This window comes from Leptonychotes weddellii, chromosome 12 (genome assembly GCF_054177405.1).
Source record: "Leptonychotes weddellii isolate Sample4059 chromosome 12, ASM5417740v2, whole genome shotgun sequence".
Lineage (NCBI taxonomy): Eukaryota > Metazoa > Chordata > Mammalia > Carnivora > Phocidae > Leptonychotes > Leptonychotes weddellii.
The window spans coordinates 19,852,103-19,865,414 of record NC_138380.1 but is presented as its reverse complement, the minus strand read 5'-3'; the positions used below and the strand labels follow the sequence as shown (position 1 = coordinate 19,865,414).

At 35.8% G+C, this 13,312-nt stretch overlaps 1 protein-coding gene across 1 annotated transcript in view; it reads right to left on the bottom strand.

Moving 5' to 3' along the window:
• Positions 1-246: 246 nt before the first annotated feature.
• Positions 247-13,312, bottom strand: part of TMEM209 (transmembrane protein 209) — a 25,858-nt gene continuing 12,792 nt past the window's right edge. The window contains exons 8-14 of the mRNA XM_081800910.1: positions 13,089-13,185; positions 10,486-10,611; positions 7,879-7,976; positions 6,137-6,251; positions 5,946-6,043; positions 4,826-4,899; positions 247-850 (exon numbers count right to left, since the gene is read on the bottom strand). Coding sequence (XP_081657036.1) covers positions 796-850; positions 4,826-4,899; positions 5,946-6,043; positions 6,137-6,251; positions 7,879-7,976; positions 10,486-10,611; positions 13,089-13,185 — 663 coding nt within the window. The 3' untranslated portion in view covers positions 247-795. The remainder of the gene's footprint in view (positions 851-4,825; positions 4,900-5,945; positions 6,044-6,136; positions 6,252-7,878; positions 7,977-10,485; positions 10,612-13,088; positions 13,186-13,312) is intronic.

Genomic DNA, 13,312 nt, shown 5'->3' with positions numbered 1-13,312 from the left:
ATCAGTTAACATTTGATCCAAGAGTTGACATTTTTTTTTTTAAAGATTTTTTATTTATTTATTTTAGAGACAGAGCACAAGAGGGGGGAGTGGGAGAGGGAGAAGCAGACTCCCCGCTGAGCAGGGAGCCCGACGCGGGACTCGATCCCGGGACTCCAGGATCATGACCTGAGCAGAAGGCAGTCGCTTAACCAACTGAGCCACCCAGGCGCCCCCAAGAGTTGACTTTTTTAAATGCCAATACTCTTAAACCTCTTTCAAAAATACTTAAAATGCACGTAGACTAATATATTACTGAGAAGTTTATCTCATTTCTTTAAATATGGGCCATGGGCTGACTTGTAGAACAGTGGGTAAGCACAGAGATGAATTAGCAATTTCCTTGTTTCTTTTCAAGTATTTACACCAAACAATGCAACTGAAAGAACAATTTCTGCAGGGAAAAATTAGATGCATGATTCTCATTTGTAGGTTACAATGAAAAAGGACTCAAATTGCTTAATGAAGGGGAAATTGCACTGCTTTGGGTCAACAAATATCTGAAGGGTTGCAGTTTTATAGGCAACTGAAAAATCTGAAAGGTAATAAAAAAGTAAAAGTAATGTCTCTTGGTGTAGAAGATTTAGGACATACTTTTACAAGTAAGTTTCATAATAGCTGATTTTTCATTAAATCTAAAGAGTCTGTAACACACATATGTATCTTATTTCAAAAGAGGCAGTGACTCAGAGATGCTTAGATTCAACTTCCGGTTCAACCAAAGAAAAGTCCAAATGTTTGGAATTAAATGATCCACTACTCGCCAAAAATCCACAAAATATTCACACCGGACAGACCAAGATTAACTCTCCTATAAAGAGAAAAAAAAAAAAAGGTTTTAGTGGAATTGACTGAATGTCAAGCATTTAGGGTCTTTTTTCAAATAATGAAAACAAGAGTCTTGACAAGGAATACATATTTCATCAATGACATTTAATGCTATTCTGTAATGAGTTAGGTTACATATGGTTTATCAGGTGAACCCTAGTAATAGTAACTGCTTTCTTAACTGTGCTTAAAACCCAAATTTAGAACAAATGGATTTATGGGGTGTGGAAAATTAATTTTTTAGTAGATTTCAATAACTATTACACCAGATAGAGTTAACCAAATAATTTTAGCAAGTAAAAGTATCAATTAAAATTTTAAAATAGAGGATATAGGGATGCTAGGCCTCTCAGAGAATGTTACCTATTCAACTTGAATTAGGGATTTACCAATTATTACTGATGCTTTAGTGAATTTGTATATGGGGATTACTGATACAGCCTCAACTAAACCCTACTGTATATATAACAAAAAGAAAAATCTACTTCTACTCCATAGAGTACTACACCATATTCAAAATACAAAGGGAAGAGAGGGCTATAAGCTAAATTACTCATCTAACAAAATAAGAAATCAACCTCCAATGTCTCAAACTGAAGAATCAAGAGAGAGCTACATGCCTCTATTATGTGGAACCATGAGAGTAGTGTTAGAAGAAAAGACTAAATCGGGGCGCCTGGGTGGCTCAGTTGTTAAGCGTCTGCCTTTGGCTCAGGTCATGATCCCAGGGTCCTGGGATCGAGTCCCACATCGGGCTCCCTGCTCGGCAGGAAGCCTGCTTCTCCCTCTCCCACTCCCCCTGCTTGTGTTCCTGCTCTTGCTCTCTCTCTCTCTGTCAAATAAATAAATAAAATCTTTAAAAAAAAAAAAAAAGAAGAAAAGACTAAATCAGTTTCAAGTGGGCTTGGGAACACAGGGAACTGCTCATTTCTGTCATGAACTTACAGCACTACAGAACTTTAAAAATTATAAGTAGTTGTTAATTTTGATAAAAAAATTAAAAAATATATATATATTACAAAAATGCCCTTCAAAGAAGGTAATTTCTATATTAACTGGTTTTTCCCATTTCTTCAAGGAACTTCTTCACCAAAACTGCAAATGATAGGGGCACCTGGCTGGCTCAGTCAGTGGAGCGTGTGACTCTTGGATCTCGGGGTTGTGAGTCTGAGCCCCCTGTTTTATTTTTTTAAGATTGCTTAAAAAAATAAAATAAAATCTTAAAAAAAACCCCTACAAATGATAAATCTCAATTTGATAGAAAGAAATGTTTTAATTTTGGCTTTTTCGTATATAAGGCTAAGCATCTTTTCATGTTTATTAGCCATTTACACAACACTTTTCTGTGAAAGTCTTTTAGTCTATGACCATTTTCTGTTTTTATTTTCTAATGAATTTATTTTTTAATTTATTATTTTTTAAAAATATTTTATGTATTCATTTGAGACAGAGAGAGAGAGCACAAGCAGGGGGAGCCTCCGGCAGAGGGAAGGGAGAAGCAGGCTCCCCATTGAGCAGGGAGCCCGATGTGGGGCTCAATCCCAGGACCCAGAGAGCACGACCTGAGCCGAAGGCAGACACTCAACCATCTGAGCCACCCAGGCACCCCCTAATGAATTTATATATGCTCTTTATATATGATGGATATTAGCTTGGATTTGCTATATGTGTTCCAACCATAATATTTTGTCTCAGTTTGTCATTTAGCTTTAAGCTTTATTTATGGTTTATTTGCTGAACAGAGCCCTTAAATTACTGTGCAATCAATTCTGTCTAGATTTTTTTTTCCCTTTTGGAAGTAAAACATTCATCTCATTCCAGTAACTGTACAAATATCTGGCATTGAATTGATAATGTATTTGGATCAATCTGCTGCTTTATGGGCATGATTCCAAATGGACTATATTTGAGCTACTTGCTTATTTCCTTTAAGTTAGATGATAGTAGTTTTTTAACCATTTGGTTGTTTTAGAATGTATTAAAAAGATTAATCAATCATATTTAAAAAGTTAATTTCAAAGCTTCTTTTCCCTTGGTTAAGAAAAAAATCTCAAGGGCGCCTGGGTGGCTCAGTTGTTAAGCAACTGCCTTTGGCTCAGGTCATGGTCCCAGGGTCCTGGGATCGAGTCCCACATCGGGCTCCCTGCTCAGCGGGAAGCCTGCTTCTCCCTCTCCCACTCCCCCCTGCTTGTGTTCCCTCTCTCACTGTGTCTCTCTCTATCAAATAAATAAATAAAATCTTTAAAAAAAAAAAAAATCTCAAATAAATAAAATATGTATTAGTTTTAGTCTAAAATGTTTCTTTCCCAGTGTAAGTTGCTTATTAAGAGAAGATAAGCACTTCAAAAATTTTATCAGTTCTTTTTGGCTTCTGAGTAAGTTATTAACCCCACTAAGTACTTTTTTTTTTTTTTTTTTTTTTTAAGATTTACTGATTTGAGAGAGAGAGGGAGAAAGAGAACGAGCAGGGGGAAGGGCAGAGGAAATCTTCAAGCAGACTGCCCGCTGAGCATGGAGCCTGATGCTACATGCGGCTTGATACCACATCCATGAGATCATGAACTGAGCAGAAACCAAGAGTCGGATGCTTAACCGACTGAGCCACCCAGGCGCCCTCCCTAATAAGTACTTTTAGTTTATTTTAAGTAAGCTCTACGCCCAACGTGGGGCTTGAACCCACGACCCTGAGATCAAGAGTCAGATACTTGGGACACCTGGGTGGCTCAGTCGGTTAAGCGCCTGCCTTCAGCTCAGGTCATGATCCCAGGGTCCTGGGATTGAGTCCTGCATTGGGCTCCTTGCTCAGCGGGGAGCCGCTTCTCCCTCTGCCTCTGCCTGCTGCTTCCCCCTGCTTGTGCTCTCTGACAAGTAAATAAATGAAATCTATTTAAAAAAAAAGAGAGAGTCGCATGCTAACGACTGAGCCACGCTGGCGCCCCCATAATTTTAGATTTTCTAATAGACACCTTAAAAATTTTATAAAAAGCAAAAAGAAACAGGTGAAATTAATTTTAGTAATATATTTCATTTAACCCAATACATCCAATGTATTAATTCAACATGTAGTCAATGTACCAAGTTATTAAAGAGATCTCTTACTTTTTTTTTGGTCTTCAAATTCTAGTCTATATATTTTACACTTTCAACACCTCATTTCAGATGAGTCATGTTTCAAATGCTCAATGCCACATGTGGCTGGTGGCTGCTCTATCAGACAATGCAGGTCTAGAACATGTATAAAACAGGACGCCTAAACAAAAGTGAAAAGAGGCATGCATATCAAAACTGGAGTGGACCTTAGATGTTTTCCACTCCATGCCTTTCCCTTCACATTTTCTTAACCTCAGGTTTTTAGACTCTCAGACCTTTGCATTATCAGATTTACCCAGCTTTACCTGCAGTCCTGTTCCTTCAAAACATTATTTGATAACACTAAAATTTTGAATCACCAAAAGGACCATACAACAATTCTGAATTTATTGTTAATAGCATGTGAGCTTCATTACTACATATTTAGAATAACAAAGTAAACAATTTCAACTGACCATTTTTCCACCCCAGTTAACAATAATATGGAATGGCTGCTGACTCAGTCTTTCTGGAAATATAAAACATTTTGCAGAAGGCTTTGTGTCTGATACGGGATGGCTTTTGTTTTGTTTTTAAATTTTAAAGTGGCAAGAGCCTGATATGGATCTCAGAGTTGCTCCTCTGAGGGACACAACTGTAAAGCCAATGATGTGGTCCAATGTAATGGAGGTTGGTGAGGAATGAAGGGACTTGCCCAAGAGAGCAGAACTGGTTAGTGACAGGGCTGGGCTTACACTAGAAGCCCAATCTCTTGTTCAGTCCACAATCCTTTCAGTATATGATGCTGCCTTCTGCAGAATCTTAACAAAGGAAGAAAAACAGTAAATAAATTAAGTACTTGTGTTTTTAAATAAGCATCAATACTTACCCAAGCATTCCTGACTCTTTAGTCTTTATGATGTAGAGGAACATTAACAATGTATGAAACATATTATTTCGGCCCTGGAACAAAAAGACAGCAAGATTTAAACCAAGCCAAACAAAAAATTATGCGAACCAAACAAAAAGATAAACGCAGATCCTATCAGTTCACATTCTACTAACTCAGAATTCCGTGTAATTCAGACTTTCATTTGCATGGATTTGGACAGAAACTTCAATGGTCCAAAATATTAACACTTACAAAGGTGAAATGTTAAACTTGAAAAAAGGAAATTAGTATTAATTAATAATAGGAATAGGAATTTGATGGAGAACACAATTTATGATTATAGTCAATGTAAAATTTCTTAGTAAAGAAGCTGGTAACAACACCAAGTGCAAAGATCATCAGCAGAAGTGATGTTTGCAGTCAAGAGTAAAATACCTGAATAGAAATGTAAACTGGTACAATAATCTTTTGTAGAAAGTAGTTTTATAATGTATTTTAAAAGCCTTGAAAATATTCTATAACCTAGAATTCCACTTTTGGACTTTAAGCTAACAAAATTACCCAAAATGCAGATAGCTATATCCATAAAAATGAATACTCAGCAGTGTTTATATGATAATGAAGAATTAGAACGTCCAAAATGTCCAACGATAGGGGAATGATTGAATACATTATGTTATAATCTTATGATAAACTTTTTTACAGCCATTAAAAAGTGTTTCTATGGAAGCTTTTTAATGGGATGGAAAATTATGGTTTTTTAAGGTAATTAAATTAAGAAGTTAATTTTTAAAAAGGAAATAAAATTACATAAATATGATTTCAACCCATAAAATAGCACAGAGAAAGACCAAAATGAAATTTACCAAAGGCAATACACCAAAAATGTTAACAATAGCTGCCTTTAAGTAATGGAATAATGAATGATCTTTCTTCTTTTTCTTTCCCAAATTAAGCATATATTACTTTTATAGTTAAAAAAAGGGGGATATTCAAGAAATGCATTTTCCCTAATTTAAAAAGTTTACCCATTCCCTAAACAAGAGACTCTAAAAAATATTATCAAAGCAAGTCATCCGTGACACTCTGTAATAGCAATTTTTACATTTAGAAGTACCTTTGGAAGATTGTAGACATGACGCTGGTAGATTAGCTCATAATGGGGAGGGTTGATAGCACTCTGATAAATGCAAAAAACATTCTCATTTGTCACATCTGTAAAGAAAATATGCTACATTAACAAAACAAGCCAACCTCTCTATGTATCTCATGTGAAAACCTCAACCCATTCTGTTAGGAAGTTTATACCTGGTTTATTTGGTGTCTGAACAAAGTGCTGAGAAGTAAATGTTTTTCCGTCAGGGTACTTAGGATGTGGAGGTAATCTGGAATCGAGGTAGGTGCAAAATACATGCATGATGATCTGAAGATGAGGAAACAATTTTTCAAAATCAGCATGAAAATCTATCATGGCTTTAAGCCTTTGTTTATAATGACTCCAATTTTAAAATTTTTCCCTAAAGAGAGAACTAGCAAAAATGCTTTCAAGTGGTTACATTTATAAGATGAAATCTATAAAATGAAAAGAGAAAAGCAAGACATTCCCAGTTTTCTGTTAAGTGGATTGTTCATACCCATATAGTTAACAACAAAAAAAACAACGGGGCGCCTGGGTGGTTCAGTCGGTTAAGTGGCTGCCTTCGGCTCAGGTCATGATCCCAGAGTCCTGGGATCGAGTCCCGCATCGGGATCCCTGCTCAGTGGAGAGTCTGCTTCTCCCTCTCCCTCTGCCTGCCTCTCTGCCTACTTGTGCTCTCTATCTCTCTGTCAAATAAATAAATAAAATCTTAAAAAAAAAACCAACAAGATAAAAATACACATATATTCTCAATTTATCAGCATTTGAAACTTCATTTTTACATATAATGTGATTATTAAAACAATAAAGAACATGATCTTGAAAAACTCTTAAATGCTCAAAAACATTATACTCTTCGATTTCATCAATCTTAATTCTAGGATTTTTTTTTTTTAAGAGAGCGTTAGTGTGTGTGGGTGGGGAACAGAGGGAAAGGGAGAGAGAATTTTAAGCAGGCCCCACTCCCAGAATCTTATGGCTGATCTCACAACCCTGAGGAGATCATCACCTGAGCCAAAATCAGGAGTCAGAGACTTAACCAACTGAGCCACCCAGGCTCCTCTAGGAATCATTCTTTTTTTTTTTTTTTTTAAAGATTTTATTTATTTATTTGACAGAGAGAGACACAGCGAGAGAGGGAACACAAGCAGGGGGAGTGGGAGAGGGAGAAGCAGGCTTCCCGCCGAGCAGGGAGCCCGATGCGGGGCTCGATCGCAGGACCCTGGGGATCATGACCTGAGCCAAAGGCAGACGCTTAACGACTGAGCCACCCAGGCACTCCTAGGAATCATTCTTAAAGCCATAATCCCAAATAAGAAAAAAATATGCATCACGATATTCCTTGCAATCTTAAAACAGAAACTAAATAATTCTCAAACTTTTAGCTCCAATATAAGAAAACAGTTAATTGAGTGTGTGTAATAATGAAAAAATACTTAAACATTGCAAAAGTGAAAAAAGAATATAAAATTTTACATGTGGGATGATTACAACTATGATAAAAACATTAAAAAATAGTGCAATCTAAGTAAAGGGAAAAAAAGAAAATACACCAAAATATATTTTTTTTAATGTTTTTTTTAATTTATTCATGAGAGTCAGAGAGAGAGAGGCAGAGGCAGAGGGAGAAGCAGGCTCCCCACCTAGCAGGGAGCCCGATGCGGGACTTGATCCCAGAACCCTGGGATCATGACCTGAGCCAAAGGCAGACGCTTAACCATCTGAGCCACCCAGGCGCCCCCATACACCAAAATATTAACAGTGGTTAAGATGCTGGTAAAATTTTAAATTTTTATTTCTACCTTAGTTTCTAAATTCTTTTTAATACTTATTTTTATAATGGAAAAATAAAAGTATATAATGTAACATGGAAAAATGTTAAACCAAAAAAAAAAAAAAAGTAGGGACTTACAGCAGAATCAGTGGGCAGGTCTGTATCCCACTTGCGTCCTTTGAAGTCTCCACCTCTATTCCATCGAAATGAACTCATACAGCCTCCCTGAGAAAGTTCTGGAGAAACAAAGATGAAATTTAAAAAGCCAAAAAAATAAGAAAAGAAAAAAGGCCAAAGGGCTACAATAAGGGAAGCATATCATCTTAAAAACCTGATGAAAACACCCAAATATAAAGAAATACAAGATATAAAAGATTAACTTACATATTACCATTCGGGGTTCTTAAAAAAGTCAGTGTCATGTGGGGAAAAAAGGTAGGGCAGAACTGTTCCTGAGAAAGTGACTAAAAAAAGATAAAACAACATACGGTAATGTGTGAACCTACACTCTATTCTGGTTAGAAAAAAAGGGTATGTTTTGAACAATTGGAAAATTTGAATATGAACTGTGTATTAGATGATATTATAGAAATATCGCTAATTTTAAAGGTCTGTTAAGTGTATTGGGGTTATGTAGGAGAATGTTCTTATTTTTAGGAAATTGCATGCTGCAAAGTAATGATGTCTGTAATGAATTTCAAATGGTAGAGCAAATAAATAAAAGTGCATGTGCATATATGTAGAGAGAATCAATGACAGCGAAATGTTGGTAACCATCCAACCTAGAAGGCCTATATAGTGTTCGCTGTACTTTTTAAGCTTTTTTGTATATTTGATTATTTTGCATACATGTGTACATACACGTATTTTTTGGATACACAAATATCCTGCTATCAGGCAATCTTGCCAAAAATTGCAACCTGAATTTACAGGAAATACAGAGGACAGAGGATCATGTAAAATTACACCCCATGGAGACGTATTCAGTAAAATCCATACCATGGGCAACTCTATAGCACAAACAATTCAGTTTTTTCAACAAGTAAGTTGCAGAGAAAAAAAAAAAAAGGATGGACAGGAAACCTATAGCTTAAAAGGAACTTATAAGATTTATTTATTTGACAGAGAGAGAAAGAGAGAGAGAGTACAAGCAGGGGGAGTGGCAGGCAGAGGGAGAGGGAGAAGCAGGCTCTCTGCTGAGCAGTGAGCCCGATGTGGGACTCGATCCCAGGACTCTGGGCTCATGACCTGAGCAGAAGGCAGACGCTTAACCGACTGAGCTGCCCAGGTGCCCAGGAACTTAAGTGCTTGCTTTATCAACCAGTCATACCATGTGATTATATTTGAATCCCAATTCAAATAATACCAGAAAAAGTAATTACACATTTTATGAGTTGGTTGGAAATTCATACATAAGGTATATATTTCATGATATAAAGAAACTGTTAAAAAATATTAGGTGTGATAATTGTATTTAGGTAAAGGCCTTATCTTTGAGACACATACCGAGCTATATATAATACAGAAAGGGAGGAGACAGATGGGGCTATGGATAGGGCTTGGGATGCCCAGGGACTGAAGGCTGCAGGGACCAGGGGCTATGTACAAGAGGCTTCAGCATTCTGTTGTGTCTAGTTTTATGAAAATCTGAATTCTCCTTATAATAAAAAGCTTCTTAAAAGTCACGATAAATGATTATTCCTGAACCCTAGTCCAAACCCAGGGGAGAGAGGGGGCACCATAACGCTTTCAAATTAAAATTTATGAGAAATCTGAAGAGTGAAATACTATTTCTAAAACTTGTTTTAGTGATGAGAACATTTTACAGTTTATCCAAATAAAAGCAGGGAGGCATAAAGAGAGAGTGTGGAATATCAGGGAGGTTAAATTTCCTGATTCTCACGCCAGTCTCCTCAGAAGATCACATTTCCCTCCCATAATCTGGACATAACAGAAATACAAAGAAGCAACATATTAAATATGAATTACAAGAATTGAGAGAAAGAAGGATCAGCATGTTGAAACTATGAAGAATGTCACAGTGGTATCCATTTTTGGTAGTTAAAAGAGTAGCAAATGAGTGAAGTATTTACTTGAGCCCATGTAGCTCATATTTAAGTTTCCCTATATAGAATAACATTAGTATTTTCAAGGCTAACGATATCATTTTGACAATTCCTTTATTTATTTGAGAGAGAGAGAGCACAAGCAGGGGGAGCGGCAGGCAGGGGCAGAGGGAGAAGCAGGCTCCCCACGGAGCAGGGAGCCTAACACTGGGACTCGATCCCAGGATACTGAGGATTATGACCTGAGCCAAAGGCAGATGCTTAACCAACTGAGCCACCCAGGTGTCCCGTTTTGACAATTCTTAAGCATATGAAATATAAAAACCAAAAGTTGTTCAAGACTTAATTAAGCCATAATTAAATATATATTTATAAAATATAAGATACTTAGTAATACTTAAATTTTTTTTCCTTGTTACTTTTTTTTTTTTGAGAGAGAGAGAGAGAGAGAGAGTGTGTGAGTTGGGGGGGGGGCAACGGAAGAGGGAGAGAGAGAATTTAAGCAGGCTCCAAACTCAGTGCAGAGCCCAATGAGGAACTTGATCTCAACGACCGTGAGATCTTGACCTGAACCGAAACCGAGCCGTCACCACTGAGCCCCCCAGGCACCCCTCCTTGTTACTTTTATTTACAAAATCTCAAAGCAGTGAAATTTTTTCCTCTTCAAATTACTAGTTACCTTTGATCCTTTCAAACAAGTATTCCTGATTTGGTGTAAGGTCTAGATACTGCACAATTGTATTCAAAGTTGGAATGAGAGGAGCTTTGACCAGCGCAGCTTGTTTCAAGCTAGTAATACTAGCCTCTGTTAAAAATAAAACACACCGGACAGATTATTCTTCATGTGGGTTCTAAAAGAACTTAAAATGCTCTTTCCTCCACAGATGTTGAAGGAATAAATGAAAGCAATAACAGTTTAACAATTTGCATTATCTACACTTTACTTACAATTTCTTTTTATCATTTCTGGCACGGTGGCCAGATTTATAAACACAGATACCACATGAACACACAGTCCAAAAGCAGCAGCCAAATCCAGCCTGACAAATCTATAAACAGCTAATACACAAAATATTTTTGTGGGGTATGCATAAAAAGTTACACGAGAGCTTTCAAAATCAGGTTGAGAAGAAGTTGCCTGTTACACCACTGATAAGCACAAACTTTTTATGACAGTGATTTCTCTTATCATGAAAGACAACTGTACAAAGCAATTAATAAACCAACAGAAATTTTCAGAATGTCTAACCTTACTAGTAATACTCAACGTTGGGAAAAAGGCATTCTTCTGTGTGACATGGTTGCTAGAGGATAAACTGGTAGAAGCTTTTCAAAGGGTTATGTACATCAAAAGCCTTAATGTATTTATTCCTACTGAACTAACTCCACTTCTGAGAAATTATCCCTAAGAAATAATTACAAATGTACACAAAGATTTAGATAAAAGGATATTTACTCACAGCATTACTAATAACAGTAAAGGGCAAAAACCCTACATTTTAGATAATAAAGATCAGTTAAATACAACATATTACACATACAAAAAAGAAATACAATCTAGCCACCAAAAACAGTACTGGAGAATATTTAACAAAATAGAAAAACTGGGGGGTAAAAGTAGGCAACAAAACAGTATGACCCCAATTTAATTAGATGTACATATATGTACCATATTCCCTCAACTCCTAAATACATACTTTTAAATTTTAATGTTCTTAAATTATGGTATAACATACAATTGAGAGATATACACACACTAACATATATATTATATACATACTAAAATATATATTGTATATACCAATATTATATATAAGTATGTGACTATATATATATTAGTATATATACTATATATATATATACACACACACATACATACACTTATATAGTTACATATATATAGTTAGTATCATAACCAAAAATAATAACTGGTTGTGACTTAAAATTGATAGTGATTTCTCTCTGGAAGCAGAATTTTGGGTAATATTTTTCTTTGTGTACTTCTGTCTCTACTTTCCAGCCTCTCTACAATGAACATAGTATATAGTGCATTTGTAGTCACAAAGCAATGTCATTCTTTTTAAAAAGCACATCACACTGATATTCCTTACTTATTTTGAAATCTAATTACTTAACACTAAATAAGTTATGGTATTTTAGGCAAATTGTATGGAACCTTAACAGTTTTATTTTTTTGCAGGTAAGAGAGTTGAAAATAGGTGATTTTAAATTAGCATTATTACACATTCTTTATGCTTTGTACAACTTGGAATTAATATTTGATAAGGAACTTGTATCTAGAATATATAAAGAACACCTCAATGATAAAAAAGACAAATGATCCAATTTAAAAATGGTAAAGGATCTGAAAAGATATTTCTCCTAAGAAGATGTATGAACGGCCAATAAGCACATGAAAAGATGCCCAACATCAGTAGTCATCAGGAAAATGCAAATCAAAACCACAATGAGAAACTATTTCACACCCATTAGGACAACTATAATAAAAAGGACAGATAAGTATTGGTGAAGATGTGAGAAACTGAAACCCTCATACATTGTTTGTGGGAATGTAAAATGGTACAGCTGCTTTAGAAAAGAGTCTGCTGTTCCTCAAAAAGTTAAACATGGAGTTACCATATGGCTCAGCCACTGTACTCCTAGAGAAAGTTAAAACGTATGTCCACACAAACACTGTATACAACTGTTCATAGCAGCATTATTCATAATAGACAAAAAGTGAAAACAACCCAAATGTCAATCAACTGCTAAATGGGTAAACAAAATGCAATAGATCAATATAATAGGATATTATTTGGCAATAAAAAGAAACAAAGTACTGATAAATGTTGTAACACGGATGAACCTTGAAAACATGTGAAGTGAAAGAAGCCAGTCACAAATGACAACAGATTGTAAGATTCCATTTATGTGAAATACCCAGAATGGGTCTGTCTAAATTGGTAGTTGCCTTGGGCTGGGGAATGGGTGATGGGGGAAATGGGGTATATGGGGTTACTTTTCTGGGCGATGAGATACTCTAAAATTGATTGTGGTTGCACAACCCAAACCTCTAAACTGTAGACTTTAAATGGGTGAACTGTACGGTAAGTAAATTCTATTTCAATAAAACTTTTATTAGAAAATATATATATTAGAGACATTTAGTTTTGTCTTCACCTCAAGATAACAAAGTTGTTAAATAGCCCAGTACAAAAAGAAAATTTCTGCTTGGCAGATTCACTGATGGTAAATCAAATGTTGGGCTCTATTTTCACATACCTCCTATCTGAAGCTCAGGACAGCCCATTCGTCTCATCTGTGTGCTCACAGACTCGATCTCTTGTACCAATGGCACTAATATTGTCTCATTGATCCACTAGGAAGAAACAAGGCAAAGATTTTACATACATAATTCCAAAGCATTTCTCAAATAATTCTTTTATTTTATTTATTTATTTATTAAAAAGATTTTATTTATTTATTTATTTGAGAGAGAGAGAGAA